The sequence below is a fragment of the Carica papaya genome, chromosome 2 (genome assembly GCF_054855325.1).
Source record: "Carica papaya isolate Zhongbai chromosome 2, ASM5485532v1, whole genome shotgun sequence".
NCBI classification, from domain to species: domain Eukaryota; kingdom Viridiplantae; phylum Streptophyta; class Magnoliopsida; order Brassicales; family Caricaceae; genus Carica; species Carica papaya.
Genome location: NC_142310.1, coordinates 2196858 through 2221633, shown reverse-complemented (window position 1 = coordinate 2221633; position 24776 = coordinate 2196858). Strand labels below are relative to the sequence as shown.

Below are 24776 nucleotides of genomic sequence, written 5' to 3'. Positions count from 1 at the left end.
AATTTATAAGACATTCGACATAACGAAACCAATGATACAAGAGCAAGAATAATAGACGAAAAAAAAAAAGAAAACCCTCCACATATGTTAGTGAGGTGTTGAGAGGAGCCTCCTCATCTCTAGCTGCTGATATTTGCTTTCATGCAGTCTTAGGTCTTCCTTCATATTCTAAGCCAAGACTGCAGAGGTTGTTTTGTTCTGAACAAGTACGAAAAGAATGGTGAATGAATAAAGGAACATAATGAGTGCACTTTCACTCTTTCTGTTAGTTAACTTTGAAAGCATACACATATAAATTTAACATTACAACCTATTGTCACTTAACATCTCATTATAATAAGTGCAAATGCGTTCTTCATGTGGGTGTGTGCTTATATATAAATGTAAGTATATATTTATATATATAAAGAAAAAGCAAGGATACAGGAACCAATTTAAGATACCTAGCACTCATCAAATACAAAATTGAATAGTAGCTCTTGAGGCAGTATTTGGATGAGTATTGGAGGACATAACATGCAACAAAAAACTAAAGAGGGCAAAAAAAAATTGAATGATGATATAATAATAATATTAGCCTTTTAACAGGAGGGTAGTAAGTTTTACAGCTCTTATCCACTGTAAAACACTACCACAGAACATGAGCCCATAAAAAATTGGTTTGTTAAACATAAACTGTTGTTCCTCTGAACCACCCCCCCTCTGTTGAAGAACTCATGGAGCAAATATATCCTCCTGCTGATACAAAATTTAGGTCAGGATTCCCAAGCAGAGAGAAGCCAGCTCCGAATCACTGAGGGTTTTGACCCTTTCTACCTCATCTTCACTTCGCTGATGTTGCGTTTCCAACCCAGTATTGCTTGACAGCAACCAAAATCTTCTCGGGAACTAGAGGACCATCCTCGTGATCCACCATTTTAGTATCCCACCTCATTCCTGCAACAATCTTCTTCACCTTCATTAACGCGTCAACCTCATCCCGGAATATAACTGCACCTTCTGGACGTAGAATCCGATCCATCTCCAAAAGAATATCCTCCGCATTACACCTGTTTTGATTCAATAAGTACATAAAAAAAGTTATAATTTGGAAAGAAAAAAGAACATATATTATTTAAAACCAGGTCGTCGTAAAACACCATTGGCCTGGTATCACACAGGAAACAATACGGCAGGTGCAGTTCACATTCATAGACAAATGATCCAGGAGATCAATCAGAAACCAGAGATTCAGCAAAATTATATTCCGCTGGATCATGCACGCATTGATGGCCACATGACTCAAAAATCTTGGTGGCATTAATGCTTGGACAACTAAGAAAACTATATCAAAAAGTTCAATTTTTGTCCACAACAAACAAATGGAAATGGACTTCACAATAAATCTCCTGAACTTGAACAAGAGCAATGAAACAGTGTAGATAATGCACAATACAGCTGAGAGTCTTAGAAAGAAAAGGACTTCATTAAAATCCACTTAACAGAGGTGTACTTACTTGTCCTTGTATAAACTGAAAACACCATTGGCGTGGATAAGGTCGTATGTCCTTGGGTATGTGGAGAAACCCTCACACCTGAGAAAGAAAGCAGAAACAAGATTCACTATCGTTTGCCATTGAAAGAAAGCAGGCCAGGCATGACGCTGTGAAAATTAACATCAAGTCTGCAGTCTTCACATATACACATGATATATACAATAAAAATAGGATGCTCTAAAGATGATTTCAGTACCAAAAATTCATAAAAATATAAATTCATTTACTCTCTGATGATGCCCACTTTAATGTGCATCAAATAGATATCAACAGTCAAGTTACTATCAGATTCGTAAAGTACTTTTGAACGTCACAATTAATTTATGAAGTACTTGTAAATTGCAATGTCATACTTGGCATTCTTCAGTCAGTGATTTAAAATGACAGAAACTATCAAAAAGCATGGAAATGGCTATGGAAGCTATACCAGTCATGATATATGCCAATCAACCCTCGCTCGTATATGACTCCCAATGTCTTTTGCTCAGCTATAGTGGGCACAACATTCATAACCCACAATTTTGGTGAGGTGAGTATCGCAGCAAATCCTCCCAATCCTGCATTCATATCCATAATATTGCGATATCTGCCTGTATCAAGTAGTCTATTGATTTTCTTATAAGCGTTCACATGCTTCTTCCAGTTCTTGTTATCCTCTTCGTACTCCTCAACAGAAACTCCAGGAACAGATCCACTAGCAATTCTAGGAGGAACAGCAAAAAGCCTGTCTGGAAATGCCTTCAACTCTCCGCCAGCAACTTCATCAGAATTATCTACATCGGGATATGGAGTTATGCATGTCTCCATTTTCTTGTACCTGGTAACCACCATAAAAGAAAAAATCACGACCCATTGTTGAAAAAGCATTAACAACAGCGACAGATTTTTTAAATTTTGTTAAATTTCTGTCATAAGGATTGTTCAATGCCTCAGTCATGCAGAATAAGAACTCCTCAAACTCATAGATTCTAAGAAGAATTTTTAAGTCATGAGGCATGCTCAAATGTAAAATGCAGCATTGGTTCAAAGTTCACTTCAGACCACCTAAATACCAGAATAAATCACAAAAAGATAAAAAAGAAAAAAAGAAGAGAGAAAGTCCCACTACAAGAGACATCTTGAGTGCCAAAAGAAAAGTATACTCATTTTCCTCATCCAAATAACACTTGCACAGATATAGATATACGGTTATGAGTGGAGTTAACATGCTGAAACCATACATCACATTATTAACATACATAGTTGTATCAGCATATATATCTGGACAATCTTATAGGATGTACCAATATGCAACTAACAGTTGTGCCAGTCTATGTATGTGAGACAGTTGGGCAGGGGGGAGGAATGATTAGCATCATACCAGACATCATCTCCGGCAGATTTGCAGAAGGTGGCTCTGGAATCATCTTCTCTTCCTTGACATGATTTATCGTTTACTCTCTTCTGCCAAATGGCAATCTCACCCTTCTCATACTTTTTCTCCCAGCAAAGAAGCTTGGCAATCTCCTCAATGTTTTGCTGCTCCTGCTGAAGTTCCTCCTTGGGGCGCTGCCATGCCTTGTAATTAATCTTCCAATTGATTGGAGGACCCGAAAGCACCCAATAACCACCAGGTCTGAGAACACGGTCGACTTCCATCAGGTATATTCCATCTGCAAATATGAAAAAATATATTATCAGTTCACCGTAATTATTGCCAATACTAATGCTGACTTGTTCAGATAGAAGAATGTTAAATGCTATACCGAATTTGCAAATTGATGAATACCAGAACGACCCAGCTTTAAATTTAAAGCAGCAAAAAACTTAACCATTTGTATGTCCACAAAGAAATTTATTTCAATACATTATTCTCACCATTTGCACCCCATGGAATTAAACAACGAGAACAGTGAGCCATGTCAAAGGCCCTAGATGGATATGGCAACTTAATTGTACCAAGAACACCAACAACTGCAGGAACACCCCTCTCAAGAGCAAATTGGACCTGCGCTTCATGTGAGTCTCTTGGTGCAAATGACATGGCTATGACATTTCTGCTCCAGAGGTATGCACCCCAACTTGCAACCTGAGAAAATCAAAATGGATTAACTATGCGGATATAAAAAATTCAAATAAAGCATAAAATCTCCCCTCTAAAAGATAAATCAAGTGAAGATTTTGAAATCGCTGAGAATACCCCACAGCCAGTATCCAGTGCGGTTCTGACAGTTCCATTTGCCATTGGTATCACTGCTGCAAGCTGATCAATATACTTATCTGCACCTTGAGGAAACTGAGTTCCTCCACCAGGAAACCTAAATACATTGCCTTCGTACTGCACCCAATTCTGAATAGCCTTCTCAACTGTCAAGCTCTTGTATGGTGCATTTGCATAGGGTACATAGTCACGACTCTTGGGCCATGGAAATGGAGTTACATATCCTTTGGGTGCTGGTATAAGGCAATGTAACTTCTCTTCCTCAGGAGGACAATGTCTCTCTCGATAAATCATGTTATCCCTGGGGAAAGTCATGGCACGCTTTTGATCTTGGCAGGGCGTGTAATCAGTGTAACGAGAATGGCATGCTTCAAACACTTTGGATTTTGATTCAGACTCGTCAATTTTGCTAACTTCACCACCATGATGAGTCTCAAAACTTAAGTTAGGGACAATATTGCAATCTGCTCCACTTTTCGTGATTGCCAAAGCTATACTGTCTCCCTTACCAAAACCACTCCTTTGCCATGCACCCAATATATAGAAGAAACAACACAACCCAACTACAACAAAAATCTGGATAGAGCTCCTTGTCCTCCCATCTGCCGTTGATTTCATCGCCATGATGACCCTGAAATCATCCCCAAATTAGTTCAATGAGCGAATTGAAAAAAATAATAATTTGCAAGCTCAATAACAAATTCAGTGATCTGTATCGTTAGATCACTAAGAATGTTTGTTATGATATGGGTATTATTAATAAATTAAGTAGAAAAGCAATCAGCGAAAGATCCAACAAAGGTCATGGTAGAGACCTAAAAAATGCGGCAAAGGATTCACTGCTTTCTAGGAATAGATCAGTGTAAGCATTTTTTAACATCAGATCGGTAGCTTGAGCTCTAAGTATGCTAAAAGAGATACTTGATTTGTTTTTTAAGCAAGATCAATTAACTTAATTTACACTCCAAACTCAATAACATTATCTGGACTCCAAATAAGCTAGAAACTTAGCGCAAACTACTACTGACCTCAGTTACTCAATTACACTGCCTTACTCAGTATACCATAATAAACGAAATCAACCTTCAACAGTTGAACTGAAGCTTAAAACCACGCTAAATCCCTCTCAAAGCAACAACCAGGCAGCGTAATCTAACACCAAATGATCCATCCCATAAAAAGAGAAAAAATAAATTAAAGAATAAATTCAAAACAGAGTCCTGGACAAAAAAGCGACAAAAATTGAGAAAGTACTAGTAGAAGCAAAATTAAATCTGGAAATCAGATCGCTTACCAATCAAAGCATAAAGTAACACGAGGTCTGCTTCAAAGATCTTGCGGTATTATTGGACAAACCAAGAAAAAGAAAACCTATCACTTCGTTCACTTTTTCTTTCAATGAGTCACAAAAGAGAAAAACAACAATGATGGAAGCCTCAAAGCCTCTCACCTCTCTATCTCTCTCCCTCTCTTTCTGTGTAAACATACGAGACGTGTCAATAAATCTCTGAAAACCCTAGCTTCATCACTATATTATTATCAAGAAGTAAAAGAATGGATCAGAGGAAGAAAGGATAGATTGGATTCAATTGAAAGCTCTGACTCTTCCGCGTTTCTTACAGTGTGGCGATGAAACTGCTGAGATTTAACGAGACACGTCCCATTATAAGTGAAATGTTTTATAAAATAAAATAAATTAAATAAAATAAAAAAGAGAAGAAGAGAAAACATACTATTTATTTATTTATTAATTATTAATTTTTCCAAGGGGGAACATGAGAGTCTGGCCTACTCGCGACCACTTATGCTTTGGTCTTTGAAAAGCAAACTGGTTCCGCGTTTGCTATACTACGCGACGATGCGCAGTGCGCACCACAAGGCCCCCACATCGTCCAATTTAAAGATGGCGGCCGGGGCCCACGCGCTCGAAATTACCGATTGCGAGTGGAAATGGAGGAGAAACAGATTGAAGGGAGTAGAATATAGTTTGGCGGTGATTTCGGATGCGCGGGTCCCACTCCAAAAGCCGATCATCAGAAGATCTGACGGTTGTGGATCGTCCGATTGGTTTCGATCAGGATCATCACTGTTCTATGTGACGTGGTTAGTTGAAACAGCTCAGTCGCGATTGAAAATAACTAGAAACCCATAATGTTTTTTTTTTCCCTCCAAAAAATTGTTAATTTATAAAAATAAAATTTGATTAATTTTTAATTTTTAAATGAATTTTAATTTCTAATACATGTTTTTTTATAATTTTTTTTATATTTTATTGGTATTATAATCTCACACCATAATTTCATTTTAATTAAAAAAAAATAAATGATTTTTAAAATAAATAATATAATTTCCCCACCGACATGGCAAGAATGGTAATTCTGTAATTTGGTCTAAATCCAGCTAAGGTTTTGGCTGTATTGTTTACTTGTTAAAAGCTTTGAAAATGAATTCACTTGACGTCATATTCAATTAAAAGAAAATAATTTCAATTTTTAAATGAGTGAAATATTTTTTTAATGCGACATAATATTTTATTTTTTAATTTAATAAAATATTTTAGAAAACAATTAAATATAATGCTTTAATTTATTATGAATTTATTTTTTTAGGTGTGTTTTTAACAAATTAATAATTTATGTAAAATTATTTTAAAAATTCGCTCGTAATTTTTATATTAATCTTAATATATAGAATTTAAACATATCTTATATTTGATTCCTTGATTTTCCTCTATTTTAAATTTATTAATTATATATCTCTAATAAAAATAAATTAATTAATCAATTTATTCATATTGTTATGCGTCTAATAGATCCGAATGGACTAGTATTAAAATTGGACTAAAAAATTTATAATCTTTATATCGAACATAAATGAGATTTGAATAATTAACTATCGACTAGTAAGAAGCGTGACTAATATTTATGACATGATGCACTAGAGCTGAGGCTTGAGCATGAGGAAAGGATCCGATTTAAAATAACTAGTTACTATATTTTTATTATCGATTCGAAATAATTTAGACTAATTTTTTTCAAAAGAACCTATTGACCGAAAATTATACCTAACTTATTTTTGTCTACTTTAGTGTAGAGGAAACGATGGTTCTTTTTTCAATCTGAATTGGAAATTTGCATGCTCACAAATATGCACAAATTAAATTATTTTACTTAACAAAAATTTAAGATTTGGGTAAAAAAATAAATTAACTATTAAATTGCTATAGACACTAATTATTTGCAAATATTAACCAAAAAAATTAGATTTTTAAAATTAAAATAATATAATATTAATAATTAAATATATAAAATATGTGATATAAAAATAACAACGTGATATCTCAAACAAAAATATAATATGTTAACTCCAAATCTTAAATTTTAAACCTAATAGATTGTTTCAATAATAATTTATACTATTAAAGGTTCTTTTTGTAATAACTGAGTTTATAAAAAGAAAGAAAAAATAAATAAAAATATAAAAGAGGGGGAGAGAGTGAGAGGGGACAATTTAGATTAACAGAAGGGAATGGACGGCTAGGATGATTTGTCAAGCTTGGTATAAATAGGATGAAGAAAAGAAGAAAAAAAAAAAAGGAGAAGACGATTAAGGTCATTGAGAGAATTGTTGTTGTGTTGAGTACGATGGCGGTAAGAGGTATTATAAATTCTAATTTTAAACACGAAAAATGACAATTTGTAGTTAAATCTTACAGCGCACACACACACATCGTTATTGCCTGTTTCCATCATGCCCTCCCCTCACTTCACACAACTACTTCCCTCTATTTAGTAACACACACATTATTTGTAACATTAATCACATACATCGTACAATGTATGCACACAGAAACGTCGTAACACCTTTGAATTAAAGTCGTAATGTTACATTTTTAAATAATTGAATATTTTTAAAGTTTCTTAATATAAGAAATTTTTTTTTAAATATGTTTTTTTCTCTAATAACATTTTTTTCCATAAAAAATATATTTTATTAAATTACATTAAATAAGCTATATAAATTTGTATATTAAATATCTTAATTCCCTCCTGCCCATGATTGTTAGAAGGGTCGGATTAATTGAAAACCCGGAAACGTCGGTGGGTACGGCAAGCCGGCAACGCATTTATTAAATTCCAAAAGTATGACCCGATTTGTTTTATCAAACCCGACCGAGATGGCAAATTATGATTGGATAAATTATAATTGAATTTTATTTTACGTAATTTATTATTAATTGAAAATGAGAGAAACAAAAAAATAAAAAATAAAAAATAAAAGGTCAACTTTCATTATCGACTCCATTACATCAAGGATTTGCATTATAAAACGACATGCCCTCCATCACCATCCATTTCACATTCATCCCACTTTAAATATTATGTATACATATATATATATATATATATATATATACACACACACACATACAATTTTAGCATTATATTTCTCCCTACGTGATGGGAACTAGTTGGGTTTTCTTCCTTTTTTAAAAAAAATAAATAAATACACAATTGGGTTGAAGGGGAGTCATCTATATATATCTATATATATACATGTATGTATATGTGTATAAAAGAGGGAGATAGATGGGAAGGCTTTTACTATATTATTATTAATGTTATAGTCAATGTATATTTTTAATTAAATATTTGGAATGTGTTCATCATTTTAAAATTTTTGGCACGCTTTGCCGGACTTAGATCCGATCAAAGTGCTAAACCTTAATTAAAAGTAAGATTTAATATGATGGAATTTAAAAATATCAAGTAAAATATATCTTAAAAGTATGTTTTATTATTATTTTTAAAATCTAAGTTGTGAAAAAGATTACTTCTTTTTTATAAAAAAATTATATCCAATTTTTTTACTATGTTGTAATAATTATAATTAAAAAAAAATACTTTTTTTTTTTTCTATTCGGGTATGTCATTATTTATTTAAATAAAATTTAATTTAACTATTATTAAATCAAATATTATAAAACATACACAATCAACCTATAATATATTAATAACGGACTTTACGTTCTTATAGTTAAAAAAATTTTATTATCACAAAATATTTTTTTTCGTTCGGTTACGTCGTTGACTCTTTTAAATAATACATAACTCAGTCATTATTTAATTAAATATTATACTGTTAATCCGTAATACATTTATAAAAATTAAATTTATATCTTTATAATTAAAAAAAAATTAATTATTATAAAATATTTTTGTATTTAGGTACGTCATGAGTTGTACAACAAAACATAATTTAATTATTATTAAACCAAACATTATAAATCATATATTATTAATTTATAATACGCTCATAAAATAATAAATTTAATATATTTATAATTAAAAAAATTAATATTTTAATATCTAATATATTTCAAAAATTACAAGTTTTATATTTAAATAAAATATAAATATTTTAATGACGGAAAAAAGATTACTTGTTAAATGATGATTGGCTGGACCTCGACATTGATTCATGGGCATTGCGGCATACGTTAAACAATATGATTTAAGTTGGACACACTTAATGCCCATCGTCCGACACCTAGCAGCCCGCTCATGATGTCTTTTTATGACCGATCATTTGATCTTCTCTTTTTTTATCACTTCTTGCGTGCGTATTAATGAATTTTGAGAGCCTTGGATAATTTTAATTTTAGTTATACAATAAATAATGATATTCGTAGGACACGTATTTGGTACTATTCAAAAATACTCGTATATAAAATCAACTTTATCTACTTTTTTTTTTAAAGATATATATAATATGTTTTAAGATCATAAATATAAATATTATTAAAAATATAAAATTTATTATTTTATAAATATATTATTGATTGACAATATTTAACTTAATTAAATATATGATTTAATTTATTAATAAAATTACGATAATTAAATTGAATTTCATTATAATAAAATATAATATTTATGAGTGAAAAAAATATTTCGTAATAGATAGAATGAAAAATTTCAATTAACTATTTTTAATAAAAAATTTTTAAAAAAATTACACTATATATAAGATACTCTAATAAAAATGTAAAAGATAAAAGATTTACATTAGATATAAGGCGTAGAAAATAAATAGACGATCAAGAATTTATTTAATACATAATTTTAAAATTTGTAATCAATTAAAGATAATTGTTATATATATATATTTTTTTACATTTAATTAAAAATTAAATTATGGTTTATATTTAAAAAATTAATTAAATAATTATTATTGATTAAAAAATGTAAACATTTAAATTTTAAAATGCTCAAATGGTTTAATGCCGGAAAATCTGATTTATCTTTTAAGTGCCAGAACGGCTTGGGCTGGGCCTCTATGGCTACTAATTGAAAACCCAAAACCGCTTACAAATCCACCTCTAACCTTATCTACTACCTCACCCTGCACGAGATCAACTGATAAAAATCCAGGAATCAAACGCTTCAGTGGAGCCAACAAATGGTGTCGATGCTAATTAGTTGCGTAGCTTCATCATCTTTCAACTATCTCTCGGATTCGCCGAGATTGTCTTTGTCGAAAACCTTGTTGAAACAAACTCATGCTGCTCTTCCCAGCAGATTCAATCCAGTTTTAAGGTTTGGTTATGGTACGAAGTTTACTCCAGCTACCTGGAGGAGTCCGCGTTTGGTTTGCTTTTTCAATGCTGGCAAAGAATCCAATAGCGATTTTAATAAAGAGGTGCGATTATCGTATGCTATGATGTACTTGCTTGGTTGGACTGCTTTTCGTTTGAGCTGCATTATGCTCCTGTTTGGTTGCAATGAAAATCAAGGATTAGTTTATAGTTCCTGTTTCTATAGAATACTAAACATACGTTAGTTTTCTCTATAAATGTATAGAGTTCAGAAATGTTTTTATGGAAAAATTTGAAACAGAAGCTGCATTTTCTAATCCAAATCCATGTTTTCTCGGTGATAGGAAGCCAAATTTGATTGGCAGATACTCAAGCGATGGGAAGTGCCTTGGGAATGGCAAACAGTTTCACTAACATCGCTTGCTTGTGGATTAAGGTATGTTTTCTTTTTCTTTTTTCCTTCTCCCATATATTGCAAGTTGTGAGGAAGTTGATGTACGAATTTGTAGCCAACTGAGGATGTACTGGAAGCAATTCTTATTTGAAATCATGTGTAAACAAGATGACATGATCCCTAGTGTTTTTCTTTCCAGGGAATGACACTTTGGCAGTCCCATGAAAATGCCTAGGCAATAAATTGAAATGTCTAAGGGTTCAAGAATAAGTTACTGTGTAGAGTCATGTGCCATTCCTAGCAGACAAGATGAGAAACTCTATATTATGCAGGGCAACCGCCCATGTGACTTAGGTTAAGATGCATTAGTACCTATTAAAGGAACTTTATTTGAACTTTTATTCGTCGTGAGAGTTACTTCCCTTGTTAAGGACAATTGTGGATGCTGGATGATAGGGAACTCTCTTTTGTGTGTTGGATGGTGGAGCGAGTGAAAGTTAATTCTCCCTGAATGGTTACTAAGCTTGAGAGATGAGGTGGAGAAGGATGGGTCCTTTTAACTGAAGAGTGTATCCTAATAAATTAGGCTATATGAGAAAATAGTGCAGCATTAATCTATTTTCCCTTAACGATTTTCTGTACAAGTGATTTTGCTTGGGAATGAAGATAAATGGCAGCCAATAGTTGATTGAAGCAAGGTTTGTTAGTTAGGGTTTGGTGACCTTCTCTACCATGGAAAAATAGTGGAGAAAACATCTGTTGTATGTTGGTTACAAATTTATATATCATGCTATAGCAAAATCAGTTGCTAAATTAGGGGTACAAATCTTCTAACTACAGGAATCAAATCACCTACAGGGAGTTGAGATCCTGAACATAAGGGATTGCAAGATATAATTAATATAAGTACCAAACAATGATTTGCTTCAAGAATCACAAAGATTTCAATTGCCTGATGACATTTGTTAGTCTATAAATAATAGATTGATTATTAATTACTATCAATTATTTCAAATGGTACTAGATTCATAGATCTAAAATTAATGGTTTCTCAAAAATGAAATTAAAAGTTAATGGAGGGACTGTGCTCGATCTACTGTTTCAGCCTATTGGGCTTATGCATGAAGGAGTGTGTCAGAATATAATAATAGATCGAATGATGTTCTGTCTACTTAAACTGTTTGGATAATTGGTCAAATTAATTATTCATGCTATATCACATACACTATTGACCTTTTCCATGATTGATTTTGGTGGCTGCTAGCGTCTTATAACCGTGCAAAGAAAATATTTGGATAAATTATCTTGTCAGTACACTATAATAATGGGTTTTGGATAATTAGATTGTTTCTGATATACAGCAAGATTTTGATTCTTTTTCAGGCAGTTTTGTTTTGACAGGATTATTAGAAGCAGCGGCTATACCGTATTTAGGACTTCAAATTGGAGAACTAAGTTTGGATGAAAAAGCTGAGATACTCTTTGTGGATCAAGGGTATGGGTAGCCTCTGGTTATTTTCCAGTATTGTTCTGATATCTTCATTTTCTTGTTTAAATATATAAATGCTATGATTAATTTTTGACTTGGCTTGCATTCTTGCCCACTATTGTAGTGTAAAGATGTTTTCAATCATGTCTAACCCCTCTGTAGTTTGAATCTCCCTGGACACCCATTTTCTTTTCTTTTGCCTTGATGCTCCTTGGAAACTGGCTACTTTAACTTGGCAAGAAATTAATCAAGAATCCTGGTTATTCTCAATTTGTTTGAATATTCATTGCATACCTTTTAGTAATCTCTGTTTTGTGTGGACTGGATATTGAGCTCTTACTTCTTGCCTCTATTGGCCTTATCAGTTTTAAGTCCTTGACTGAAACTGCAAACCTGTGTTAGCATATGAAGGTATTTATATTTCTTTTGACTTATGGAAGTATGAAATTCAAGCTCATGTGACAAGCCAAGTTCCTGAAAGGATCATTAATAAACTACTTCTAGATGTTGTTTACTCTGCTATTTACACAGAAATGGATGATGATGGATCTTTTATCTCGAGACAGGCAAGATTTTAACAGGTAAATTAGCATTTTAAGGGCAAAGGAACCAGTGGACATGCTGGAAGATGGATTATTAGATTTTTAAGGGCCACACTTGGCACTTAGGTATCCACTTCATAGGAGACATATCTTTGTTTTTCTCAATCTCACATATCAGATTCCCAGAATAAGATTAGCTGATGAAGCAAGAGGAGTAGGCGTTCACATCAATAGCATTTAGAGATTGGTGAAAATTTTTCAATTATTTCTAAAAATTAATCTATTGGAGTAAGGAATCATGCAAAAATTCATGGTTTAGGTTAGACTATTAAGAATTCAATAGGAATGAGTACACGAATGAGTTCAGTCTTGAACAGCTTGAAAATGAAATGTCATAATATAATGTGTTTGAAATGGTTGTAGGAGTTGTATAGGAAGTTTACTCTGACTGTGGCCCTAGGTAAAATTTACCAAAAATTGAAATGATTTATTGTGATGTTTTTTTAAGGGATTGCTTCCCTTTTTCAGATTGGTCCTTTCTCTATGAATTTCTTCTATATTATTTTATACCATTTATAGATTAATGGCCCCATAAACAACTAGTTAATTTTCTTTGCACATGATTTGGCATTTATATTAATGTTTTGTGAGATTCTGAGAGATAAAAGATGGACCAATTATGTTATTCTATTTTGCAGCATAACAACTGCAGTCGTGCTTGGTGTTTTATATGGTGTTGGCAATACCTTTCAACCACTTCCTGAAGATATTTTCCTCTACGGTATCCATCATTTAAACTTATCACATGTATTGCCCAGAGGTGTAACCTAGTTTGCTAATTCTTTGATTGTGAAAATCATACTCTTAGACAAATCTTCTTGCGAAGGTGACTCGAGATATTTGTTTTTGGTCTTTTGTGTTTAAACAGATGCCAGATTCTTTTAGCTTTTAATGTTCTCTGTTCTAATTCATGGAACCTAGTTAGTTTTCTTATTATATATTTATTCTGATATTGGGTTTGGATACACAAATCTGTTAGTAGAACATTGACTAATTTTTTTTACAGATTTAAGGGAACCATTCAGTCTGAAGAAAGGTTGGCTCCTATGGGCAGGGATTGGTCTTTTTGGAGCCATTGTTGCTATCTCATTGACTGGAGCTGCCATGTCACTGTTTAATGGGGAGAACCCACAAAGAGAGGTTAGAAGTTCAAACATACACATTGTTTATTGTTAATCACAGAGGGAAGATAGTAGATTCTACTTTCATTTACCTGACTGAATGCATGAATGAGGCTGATTTACTCGATTTTCTCTCTTGAGAACATTGAGATGTAAGCTAGATTTGTTATTTTCCTGATCAGGAGCAACTTGATTGATGTTCTCACGGACATGATTTTTGTTATCATATACCCTCTGTTCTTTTTAGAACCATAGCTATCCTTTGTGAATTTTGATATTTGTTTCAGACTGATGCTCTTGTGCAATTACTTCCATTAATTGGATCTTCGAATATCAGGTACTTGGATTTCCTTCATAGCAGTAAATATCTGGTTAAATTATTGCCACAAGTTCTAGGAGGAACCCTGACGTCAAAACTTTTTGCTATTACTCAGGTTTGAGATTCAATTGTATGATTTAATTATTTCATTGCAGCACTGCTTGCTTGGTGGGTGTTACGGGTGTTTTTGCTCCACTTCTTGAGGAGACTGTATTTCGAGGTTTCTTTATGGTGTCCCTCACTAAGTGGTACAGTTAATTCTCTTATTATTAGAAAGCAAATTTCTTTCTCAAGGTCGTTATTTTTCATTTGTTTATTTATATAATTCTTTTTCATTTCTTTCCAAATTCTTATAACCCTCTCCTTCAATCCCCTCTGGCAGGGAGGGGAAAGAACATGGATAAACAAGGAATTTAGTGGCATGCTCATTCTCATGACAAATAAGATATAGAAACCTGTGCATTTTTGTCTATGTCGAGGTTATATTCTTGTCTTTTGCAAGCAAATGTTTCTCTTTTTTTACTTGCAAATCTTGGCTTGGGCTTCTGTCAAAAGAAAACTGTTGTAAAGTTGTTGCAGATCAATTTTTTGGGATGGTAGTTGGCACGGTGTACCAAAATGCAGGTGCTTGCAACAACTAGAAGTTGAACAGCATTAGTAAATTCTAACTGGTAAAAAAAATGAAAAAATGAAACTACAACATTGGGTATTGATACGAGATGTCTATAGTGATAACTATAGATGCTTGGAACAACTTAAGTTAGAAAGCTGTGTATGATACAAAATGTCTACACTGGAAATTGCATATACTTGAAACAGCTTCAAGTTAAAAAAGCACAGTTAACCCGAACTCTTCCGGTAGAGTGAGTGTGAATGAAACTACTAAGTTGGGTTTGTCGGCATATAATCTCTTAAGTCTTTGTCAATTGAATGTACAGACAGATAAACCACCCATGCTATGCAGTATAAAACATTGAGCAAACAGTGTTCAAAGAAAATGAGAATGAATATGGTCATAATGAGTTTGAAGGAGCATTGCCGAGGACATAAGAAGGAATACAAGCTGTGATCCTGTTCAATGGGTTACTAAAGTAAAACTATGCAGCATTAGGCTCCTCTTTGCGAGATAGTGTATACCCTATGATTTTTTTTTGTTTCTTGGACACCTCATCTGTAGAAATATATATTTTTTTTCATAGTTGTGAAGCCTGCATGCTATAACACTGGCGGGATTGAATCTTCACTTTCTCCATGGAGAGAGGAGGAAATAACCAACTGGGTTATTGCTCAGTGGTTGATTCAGAAAAATCTTTGTTTTCATTATTATTAATCAGCGGGTGACCAGTTGAGCTTTGTAAATGTTGATTTTAACTAGTTCTCTATCTTAATGCAATATTTGGTTTCTTTAGGGTTCCCACACCAGTTTCTGTCATTATCAGTGCTGCTGCATTTGCCCTTGCTCATCTCACTCCTGGAGAGTTTCCCCAGCTATTTGTTCTGGGTAATGTTTTTATACAACAAGCGTATATGTTTGGCATTCCTGCATTTTAAGTTCTCCAAGGTCATATCTCTAGCTATAATACTCTGTTCTAATTTCAAACTTTGTGTCCTTCTACAATCAATGTAGGAACTGCATTGGGATTTTCATATGCTCAAACTCGTAACCTTCTTACTCCCATCACGATTCATGCTTTATGGAATTCAGGAGTTATTTTGCTGCTTACCATTCTTCAGGTAAAGTTGCAATGGCAAAGAATTTTTTTTTCCTTAAGTTTCCTTGTATACTTTGAGTTTTTAGCAGTGAAAAAATGTCTATTTACCATACAGTGATCTAATTTGAATGCTATATATTCTACAAAGAGTGTTGAGAATTTTTTTTCTTTTGTGCACCAGCTCCAAGGATATGATATCAGGGAACTTTTGCAGGCAACCTAAGAGGGTTTGGGTTTCCTTTTCTTGACTGCCCATATGGACTCTGTCGCCTCCTTACCTCATTCCTGTACACCATATGTAGGAGACTTTATTTATGTTTCAACATGTGTACAGAGGGAAACTATTGGTGAAAGGATATGAATTTGTAAGATGAAACAATTGACTCCTTGTAATTAGAAACATGGGCCCTTAATTTTCACTGCATTAGCAACTTATTTTCCCAGCCTGCCCTGAAAAAGAAAAACACGAATTTCTTAATTTCCTTCACCCTCTATCTATTATTGGTGTGATTTTGTTTTTGATAGTCAAGATGGTGGACATATTGCTCTTCTCAAGCAGCTGTTGAAAAGGTGACAAAACCTTATAATAGCTTCAAGCCTGTTACTGACATTGTGAAAAACACAGAAGAAGAAGCTATGAGCAGACTGGAAAATGATTAACGATGACAGGTTATTTCATCTCTGGCTCTACTCGGTACAATCAGCAATTAGTTTGGATCAAGTAGTATATTTCTGTTTCAAGTGCACATGCTCAATCCATTTCAAGTCCAGCTATGTTTTCTTCTCTCTTATAATTTCCACACTAATTGTCGTCATCTTTCACTGTTTCTCTTCTTGTTTATTTCTATTTTATTAAGCTATACTTTATGGATAACTAAGCTTCAGAGAAGCAAGTCGGAAAGCTCAAAGGACAGTCATAGTATATACAATCAAAGGGAAATCCTATATTGTCTTGGAGGTATGAGTAGTCTTTTAATATTTTCTAGTAATTTAGTAACTTTTGTGTACTCAGCTTTTAGTATTACATGTGGTTATTGCACAATATATATTAGGTGAGTTTTGCACAAATTTATTAAGTTACTGTGGATTATTAGAAAATAACTGCTAGGATTGATGCCTTTGAGTCACCATGTAGCACCCATGATATGAAGGATGGTAAGAACGGATTATCAATGTTGGATGATTACTATACAAATAAAGGTTAGATGCATTGAGTCACCATTATAGCACGCATAATATAAAGGATAGGGAGGACAGGTTATTACACAATGTTAGATGATTACTGCATAAAGGTTACTATAAAATGTTAAAAAGTTAATTCAAGACAAGATACTTTTGGGTCACTATATAATAGCACAAAGACTTTACAAAGGCTGTCAAGGGTAATCCAAGTTAGGAATTTGTTAAATCAAGGAAGAAAAATAGAATCGATTGAAAAGTTTAGGAATATCTTGTTTCTTATCTAAATCATTATAATTATATGATCTGTAAACTGTGCCTTTTATATATTGGAGCAAAGAAGTTTAGAAGATAAATTACATGTCTGAGGGGTGAAAATAGTTTCTTTATTACCGATATGCTTTTGTTAGTAATTACAGTGCTTGCTGTAAATCCTAATTAATTACTGGAGCCTTTTGCAACAAGTTGATAACAGTGTACTAATAAAATAACAATGTATATTATTTTAGTAGTAGTGTAGTATTAATTATTTTGCATAATGTTACTGAATTATCAGAAAATATTGACAAATTACTGCACAGAGGTCTGAGAAGTTTGATATATTTAAGACATCATAGATTTCTCATTTGACATGGATATCATCAGCTCTTAGTTAGGCTGGAATCGCAATGCATAACCTCACGAGGACAATGTTACGTCATTCAAACCATTGATTTGTGATAATTACACGGGCTTTTGCCCGTGTGTGTTTCTTCTCCATCTTTCAATCACAAGTAGCTAGTTAGTAGTTTTAATCTCCCAATTATCCAAATGACCAAGTGTCTTGGAGGGTAAGAAGTGACATGGTTTTATGCAAAACTTGCACTTCTTTTTGTACTGTATTGAGATTAAGAAGGTGAAGACGTTTTATTGAGAGAAAAAATATTTTTTCTTTGTCAAATTCAAACGTAGTAGGAATAGCATTAATTTATTGTAGCTTGATATATAGAGAATTTTTCAATTGCATTTGTTAGATCATTAGAATCTTCTTATAAAGAGTATTCTACTTATGAACCGAGACTTTTTTTTTTGAAGAATAAACTACTAACAAAATAAATTTGTATTAAGATATCTAAATATGTCCTACTTCGTCGATATTATATTTGAAAACTAATTGTTAACGTTCTGCTTATAGGCTTTATGGTTTAAAAGGTCGTATTTACCTCATGGGTTTTGTTCAATAGAGATCTATTTTGGTTAAATTAATGTAAATTTTTCATTCGCATTTCCAAATAAAACATGTTCAAGGAGAAAAATTAAGCCATACACTATTTTAATCTAGTTAGATCTGAATTCTAACATATTATTATTACAATATGTAAAAATTTAATGGTTAACAATTTGCCTTATTAATGTAAGTTTTATAAGTTCATTAAACCAGAGAATTAATATTATACTAAATGTCATTTTACCCATATGAAAGATAGAATTTAGGATGGATAATATTTGACTAAACGAAACTCAGAACCACTTAAGATATTCAAATTGGTTAAAGCTCATCATGAAATATGACAAATATATGATGAGATCATGACCTTCCCTGTCAAAGTAAGCATCTACATCAGCAGTTATTTTCAATTAAAAGTCGGTTAACTGGTAGTGTTTTTCAAAGTGGGGTTGGGAGAAGGGGAGGAGGGTTATAATGTTCGCGTAGAAAGAGGCATAGATGCTTGAGCTTGAAGAGTTTGACCCTTTTTATTTTCTTTTTTAATTTTCTTGTGTTAATTTTTAAACTTTGGTTACACGCTTGGGTAGCAAACCCTAGGTCAATAAACAGACAAAAAGAGTTGCAATTGATGGGCTATTTGGGGAGTTTCACTGAATTTGGAGTCCCAAGTTTGACTCACTCACCTCCACCCATTAATTTCATGGTACTACACTTGTTACCCAGTTACTCGACATTAGTTATAACCAAAGTTTGGAAGTATGTCAAAATTAGACTTCTATTTAAACTTTAGAGTTCTCAAAAACCCATAAGATTTGGTTTAATGGGTAATTAAGATATGTTCTTTTTTTATTTTTTATTTTATTTTGATACACGTTTACTTCTACTATTTCAAAAATAAATATATTTATTATATTAAACGAATGTAGACAAATACATTCTTAAAATTGTTCAAGAAAAAAAAAAAAAACTATTGACTTTTTAGTATAAACATGAGAAAGTTCACTAGTAATAAATATCCTTATGGCCAAAAATCAAACTAGTGCTTTGAATTAATCAAATTCTAAAACCTAAATGTTTATGGTGATTTTAATTAGTGTTACCGAAAAGCAAAAAAGTTGAGCAATTCTATGGTTAGTTTTCCAATGTCTCCACAAAATAAGAGGGACTTCTTTAATTTGACTTTTCCTCCCACTCCCCATATTTACATGACCCAGATATCATTTTCTTTTCTTTTTTGTATTTTCAGGTGTGTCTCACTATTTTCCTATGTAATTATGTATACATGGATCACCATTAAACAACTCTAGTACTGTAATTATGGAGCACATGGAGTATTATGGCTTGAAACTTGTCGTTAGCTATCGACCACAAGCAAGCAGCTTTAATTAGCATAGAAAGCCTACATATTTTATTTTCATTGCTATCTATCTTTATGTGTCTTTACTTAATTAGTACAATTGCAATGAGCTTTAATATGTAGCTTTGATTTTGAACCTTGTTCCTTACGCTTTTCCTTAATTTCTTGTCTTTTCAAAATCAAGGAGATATATATGTTTAGTTTAACGCATACATATCATTGTCGTTTAGCCTACTCTATAAACTTTTTCTATGTTTGCCCTGGTCATTAACATTGAATGAAAATTAAGAGCAAACCTTCTGGTGATTGTACATTAGAAGGATACGAGTTCCATATATTGCTACACCTTTGATGCAGATTATAAGAAAAATCAGATAGTTGCATGTATAAGTAAATTAGGGAAATGAACATTATACGAGATGGAAAAATGTTTAGGATATATTTTCCTTAACACTAGGCTCCTTCTTTGTATCTTAATCTATCAATACTTATATATTATGAAGTCATATAAGTTTAAATATATTGATTTTCACTTAACATGAGGCAAATCGCTAAGAAATTGCACGAGACTGAGCATAATTTGACTGAATTAATATCATTTGCATTTTCTTTAGAATTATAACAATCTAATATCAATATGATCGTATACATAAAATGTTTACCTGACATAAGCGAAATGAACTACATTTTTAACATTTCGTATTTTTGGTATTAAGTGAAACAAAAAGTGACAATGGATAAATTGAGGCTAAACAAGCCACAATAGAGAAAGAAGTGGTATATGTATGATAATGGTATGTTAGAGATATCAGGTGTGAATAAGTCTCTAAAGGTTCTTTTATTACTATTTATTTATATAATTTTTTTTAAAGTTTATAATGGGATTAAGAGACTTCGATGTATTAATTTTTTTTTTAATTGTCTGATTCAATGAATGATTTTAAATATTTAATATGAAGTTCATCTAAAATTCTTTTTCTTTTGTAACTTTCACTACAGAATGGGAGAAGTTGGTTTTAAATCAAAATTGCAGGGGCCAAAATGAATACAAATTTTATGAATCCATTTTAGATATAAGGCATGCTCGGTTTATGTTTCTTTTATTCATGTTTGGATTAAATTCAAATTTTGTGAAACTTACTCAAAATCTGAATCATCGTCATCTTTAGTTTACTATATCCTAACATCTTTTCAATAAAAAGAGTGACAAAATATAGAGGTATATACGAAAATATAATAGTAGTAAATGGTAAATAAAAATATACAATAAAAAACAAAAATAAACTTGCATAAATTAATTTAACTAATTTTATCGCTACAACAAGTCGGACCGGGCAGTTCATTTGAAACCACGATGAATTAAGAAATTAGAATCTATTTTTTTAATAAATACATAAACCAAATATTTCACATGTTAAATTTATATGCGAATTCTTGATTTTCATCTTTAAGGCCATACACATGCACAAAGTCAATTTTATCAAATCAGAATTTGATAAACTCGGAAAGATAGGTTAATTTAAAAGGGTCAAAACTCGAGAGATACTATTTCTAAACATTGGCTAGTGGTCCTTATAACTTTTCTCCCCTAGTTTGAACAATTTAAATAGATCCTTTTTGACTAAAAATCACACGTACTTCACAATTGTAATTAATTATAAGTAATATGTATATTTGAAAGAAGTTAAATATATAATTATATATATATATATAAACTGACAAAGTCAGTGGAATAGAAGCTCTGGGGAATGGAATAGAAACGGGATTTTCGGATTCTGAGAACCTAATATCAATTCTTTAATCTTAAATCAGTCTCATGGGAATTTTACAGGTTTGAAAAATTATTTGAATATTTATTTAAGTCTGAGCCTTGTGTATTGGGAGGTGGTCTGGGTTCATGTTTCCATATATAAATTTGTTTGTAATTGAAGTTTGCTTTGATATTTTGTCTTGATTTGTACTGGATAGACAGCAAGATTTACATTGGATTATACTATATGATATATGTGAAAATTGAAGTTGTATACACACACACAGATATATATATATAATAATATATAGAGCATTAATTATCCCCAGGAGACTGCTGAATTTCTAGCTGTCTAGAGATTCCTCAATTTGGACTAAACAAATTAGCCAAACCCTAAACTGGGTTTTCACTAAATTGATTACAAAATGTTTGAAAAAAAGTCTCAAGCTGAAAACCCATTTTTCCTTGCTTAATTAGGTTTCTTGATAGTTGTTCTTTAATTAATTATATATATATATGTATATAGATATATTGCAAATCACAGAGTCCTTTAAAAGTCACCAGAAAAGGCGGCTGATCCCTCGGGTGCAGACTCCCTTACAGGAAGCATATAATGCCCTTCAAATTAACGCAACTTCTTCATCTCCCTTCCACTTCACTCTTTTTAGGGTTTGCTTGCTTCTGTCTAGAGAGTGTCCTTAATAATCATCTTCCTCATCTTGTTTAGCTTTCTGGTTCATTAGTTTTTTCATATCAACTGTTGTAGGGTTTACACTTGTTTCTTCAAAGTTTATAGAGAGAGAGATAGAGAGCTTTAAAGGGTTTGATGGAGGAGAGAAATGATGGCGAGAAGCTGGAAGAAATTATGCTTCCTGGTTTTAGGTTTCATCCAACAGATGAAGAGCTTGTTGGGTTTTATTTAAAGAGAAAGATTCAACAGAGACCTCTCTCAATAGAACTTATCAGACAACTTGACATCTACAAATATGATCCATGGGATCTTCCAAGTAAACTCTTTTTCTACTTTCTCTTTAAGTTTCTTTCGAGAAATAAATTTTTTTCACGTGTTATCGTTATTTTAACTAAACTAATCTTACTGTTGTTATTAAACGTGCACGTGAACTTTTGTTATCTTATTCTTGAGTCTTACTATGGTTTCTTAGGGTTTCTTTTTCTCTTTAAGTTTGTTATTTCAATTAATAGAATCCAATCGTCATTAAACGTGCATATGAACTCTTGTTGTTGTATTCTTGAGTCGTGCTCTGGTTTCTTAGGGTTTCATTTTTTGTGACATGTATAGAGTTAGCGACGACCGGAGAAAAAGAATGGTATTTCTATTGCCCTAGGGATCGAAAATATAGAAACAGCGCACGGCCTAACCGAGTAACCGGTGCCGGATTCTGGAAAGCTACTGGAACTGATCGGCCTATCTACTCCTCTGAAGGTACCAAGTGCATTGGCTTGAAGAAATCCCTTGTTTTCTACAAGGGCAGAGCTGCTAAAGGCATCAAAACTGACTGGATGATGCATGAGTTTCGCTTACCTTCTCTCACTGATTCCCTCCTTCCCCACAAGAAATTCATTGACAAAACCATCCCTGCAAATGTATACATCTTCACCATCAACTTCTATATAACATATAGTTTTATATCTTTATATTTACGGTGATTATACTTTGTGCAGGACTCATGGGCAATATGCAGGATATTCAAGAAGACAAACTCAACGGCTCAAAGAGCTTTATCTCACTCCTTCGTTTCCCCACTTCCTGAAACCAGTACTACATCTGATCATGACATATCTAACAAAGGTTCAAATAATACCCAGTTCAGTTCTGATTCAATCTCAATCTTGACTACAAGCAATTCTTCCATCCATTTCAACCATGAAAATTTTGATCATCATATTGTACAACAGCCTGTTTCTCCTTTAGACCATTTCTCCACCTCCTACAAACCTTTGATAAACCCTAAAATGGCTGCAACAAAACCATCTCCTCATCATCAACTTCCCATGACAGGAGACCTAACCAGCTTCATATTTTCTCCCCTTGAACTCTCATCACCTCCGGCCAAACCCACCGTAGACCTTTCCTCCATGCTCCTAAACATGTCGTCTGCTTCGATGCTTGGAGATTATGGTACTAGGTCAGGTTCAGAAGGGATAGATTTCGGTGCATCCCAAAATCATCAGTGTGATCATGGCTTCTCAATGAGTTTTCCAGTACATGATCTTCAAGGAAATACTAATAATGTTATGAACGAAGGTGGTCCTTGGCCGGAGACCATTACTACTCGATCCTCGATGGGATTTCCACCAGGATTAATTAGTTTGCCTGTTAGTGTTAATGGTGATCATCATGGTTTGAGGTCAAGCTTTCTATGGGATCCTACATTTTGTCCTACTTGATGATCAGGTTTATAGACAACTGTATAAGGTTATTAGGTTTAATTACATTCCCTAACTAATAATTAGCTTAATCTAATTATTATCAGGCATGGTTATGTTAGGATAATTAGATTAGAGATGATATTATCAACATAATCATTAATGTAGAATATTTTTTGTTTTACTGTTTGCCTTGAAGGCATTTTGTTATTGAAATAGAATATATGAATGCAAGCTTTTTCTAAGGTGTTCCAAGTTAAGCTCCCAAGTCAAAATTGAACACGTATATACATATATATATATATATACACACACACACATATATATATTATATACACATACGTACATGTTGGACGTGCATATATTGAGAAACATAAGCATTAATTAAAAAAAAAAAAAAAAAGATCGCTGCTATCAAGAATTTTATCACAAATATTAATGAATTTCCACACATTTCTAATTAAGTGGAGTCACTGTTTGTGATAATTAAGAATGCTAATACATATTAATATATATTATTAATTACTAATCAAAATTTAATTTAATAATTAATAAGTAACTTCGAGTTAATACTACACTCTTATCGTGTTATAATTAATATTTTATATAACATTTATTAATAAACATACAGAACTAATTAATTATATACGGTAAACGTCTACTCCAAAAAAAAGTTATAGTCAATGTGAAATTATATATATATATATATATAGAACTACACATGTACTGGTTATTCTTTTTAATTTGCACGTGTTTTTTTGTTTCACCTTCAATTTAAACTTTGAAGAAAAGTCAGAAAGGGAAAATGCAGAACTTTTCTTGAGGTACATACATACATACATATATACATACGTGTGTGTGTGTGTACATATATATATACATATACATATTTGCTACCATGCATATAATGTATACAAAAACACTA

General features: G+C 32.4%; 3 protein-coding genes across 4 annotated transcripts; 2 read left to right on the top strand and 1 right to left on the bottom strand.

The window, feature by feature from the left end:
* Positions 1 to 421: 421 nt before the first annotated feature.
* On the bottom strand, positions 422 to 5398 carry LOC110809125 (S-adenosyl-L-methionine-dependent methyltransferases superfamily protein). Of its 2 annotated transcripts, XM_088212587.1 has the most exons (8): positions 5030 to 5398; positions 4764 to 4887; positions 3715 to 4366; positions 3393 to 3603; positions 2896 to 3187; positions 1963 to 2352; positions 1497 to 1574; positions 422 to 1049 (listed from the first exon to the last, which is right to left on the bottom strand). In XM_088212587.1, exons 3-8 carry the CDS (start codon positions 4357 to 4359, stop codon positions 824 to 826), a joined length of 1842 nt encoding a protein of 613 aa, XP_088068713.1. In that variant the 5' UTR covers positions 4360 to 4366; positions 4764 to 4887; positions 5030 to 5398; the 3' UTR covers positions 422 to 823. The 2 variants fall into 2 exon arrangements, with proteins under 2 accessions (XP_088068713.1, XP_088068712.1); XM_088212586.1 differs by lacking the exon at positions 4764 to 4887 and having other exon boundaries at positions 5030 to 5397.
* Positions 5399 to 10128: 4730 nt separating this feature from the next.
* LOC110809136 (CAAX amino terminal protease family protein) lies at positions 10129 to 16457 on the top strand. Its single transcript, XM_022034864.2, has 10 exons — positions 10129 to 10437; positions 10678 to 10769; positions 12115 to 12222; positions 13457 to 13539; positions 13825 to 13958; positions 14227 to 14276; positions 14414 to 14506; positions 15668 to 15759; positions 15886 to 15992; positions 16152 to 16457. The coding sequence occupies exons 1-10, from the start codon at positions 10198 to 10200 to the stop codon at positions 16191 to 16193; spliced, it is 1041 nt and encodes a 346-aa protein (XP_021890556.2). The 5' UTR covers positions 10129 to 10197; the 3' UTR covers positions 16194 to 16457.
* Positions 16458 to 22011: 5554 nt separating this feature from the next.
* Positions 22012 to 24096, top strand: FEZ (NAC (No Apical Meristem) domain transcriptional regulator superfamily protein). The gene is made up of 3 exons (XM_022034855.2): positions 22012 to 22470; positions 22764 to 23068; positions 23147 to 24096. Exons 1-3 carry the CDS (start codon positions 22290 to 22292, stop codon positions 23870 to 23872), a joined length of 1212 nt encoding a protein of 403 aa, XP_021890547.2. The 5' UTR covers positions 22012 to 22289; the 3' UTR covers positions 23873 to 24096.
* Positions 24097 to 24776: the final 680 nt, after the last annotated feature.

Bases quoted from the DNA above. Each gene is read 5' to 3' on its own strand.
- LOC110809125 (XM_088212587.1), bottom strand. From the start codon at position 4,359: ATGGCGATGAAATCAACGGCAGATGGGAGGACAAGGAGCTCTATCCAG. The intron at 1,575-1,962 runs GTATAGCTTCCA...TTTCTTTCTCAG, and splicing joins ATTGGCATATATCATGACTG to GTGTGAGGGTTTCTCCACAT. The intron at 1,050-1,496 runs GTAAGTACACCT...GAATCAAAACAG, and splicing joins TTCAGTTTATACAAGGACAA to GTGTAATGCGGAGGATATTC.
- LOC110809136 (XM_022034864.2), top strand. From the start codon at position 10,198: ATGGTGTCGATGCTAATTAGTTGCGTAGCTTCATCATCTTTCAACTAT. The intron at 10,770-12,114 runs GTATGTTTTCTT...TTTTTCAGGCAG, and splicing joins TCGCTTGCTTGTGGATTAAG to TTTTGTTTTGACAGGATTAT. The intron at 15,993-16,151 runs GTAAAGTTGCAA...TTTGTGCACCAG, and splicing joins TGCTGCTTACCATTCTTCAG to CTCCAAGGATATGATATCAG.
- FEZ (XM_022034855.2), top strand. From the start codon at position 22,290: ATGGAGGAGAGAAATGATGGCGAGAAGCTGGAAGAAATTATGCTTCCT. The intron at 22,471-22,763 runs GTAAACTCTTTT...TGACATGTATAG, and splicing joins TGATCCATGGGATCTTCCAA to AGTTAGCGACGACCGGAGAA. The intron at 23,069-23,146 runs GTATACATCTTC...TACTTTGTGCAG, and splicing joins ACAAAACCATCCCTGCAAAT to GACTCATGGGCAATATGCAG.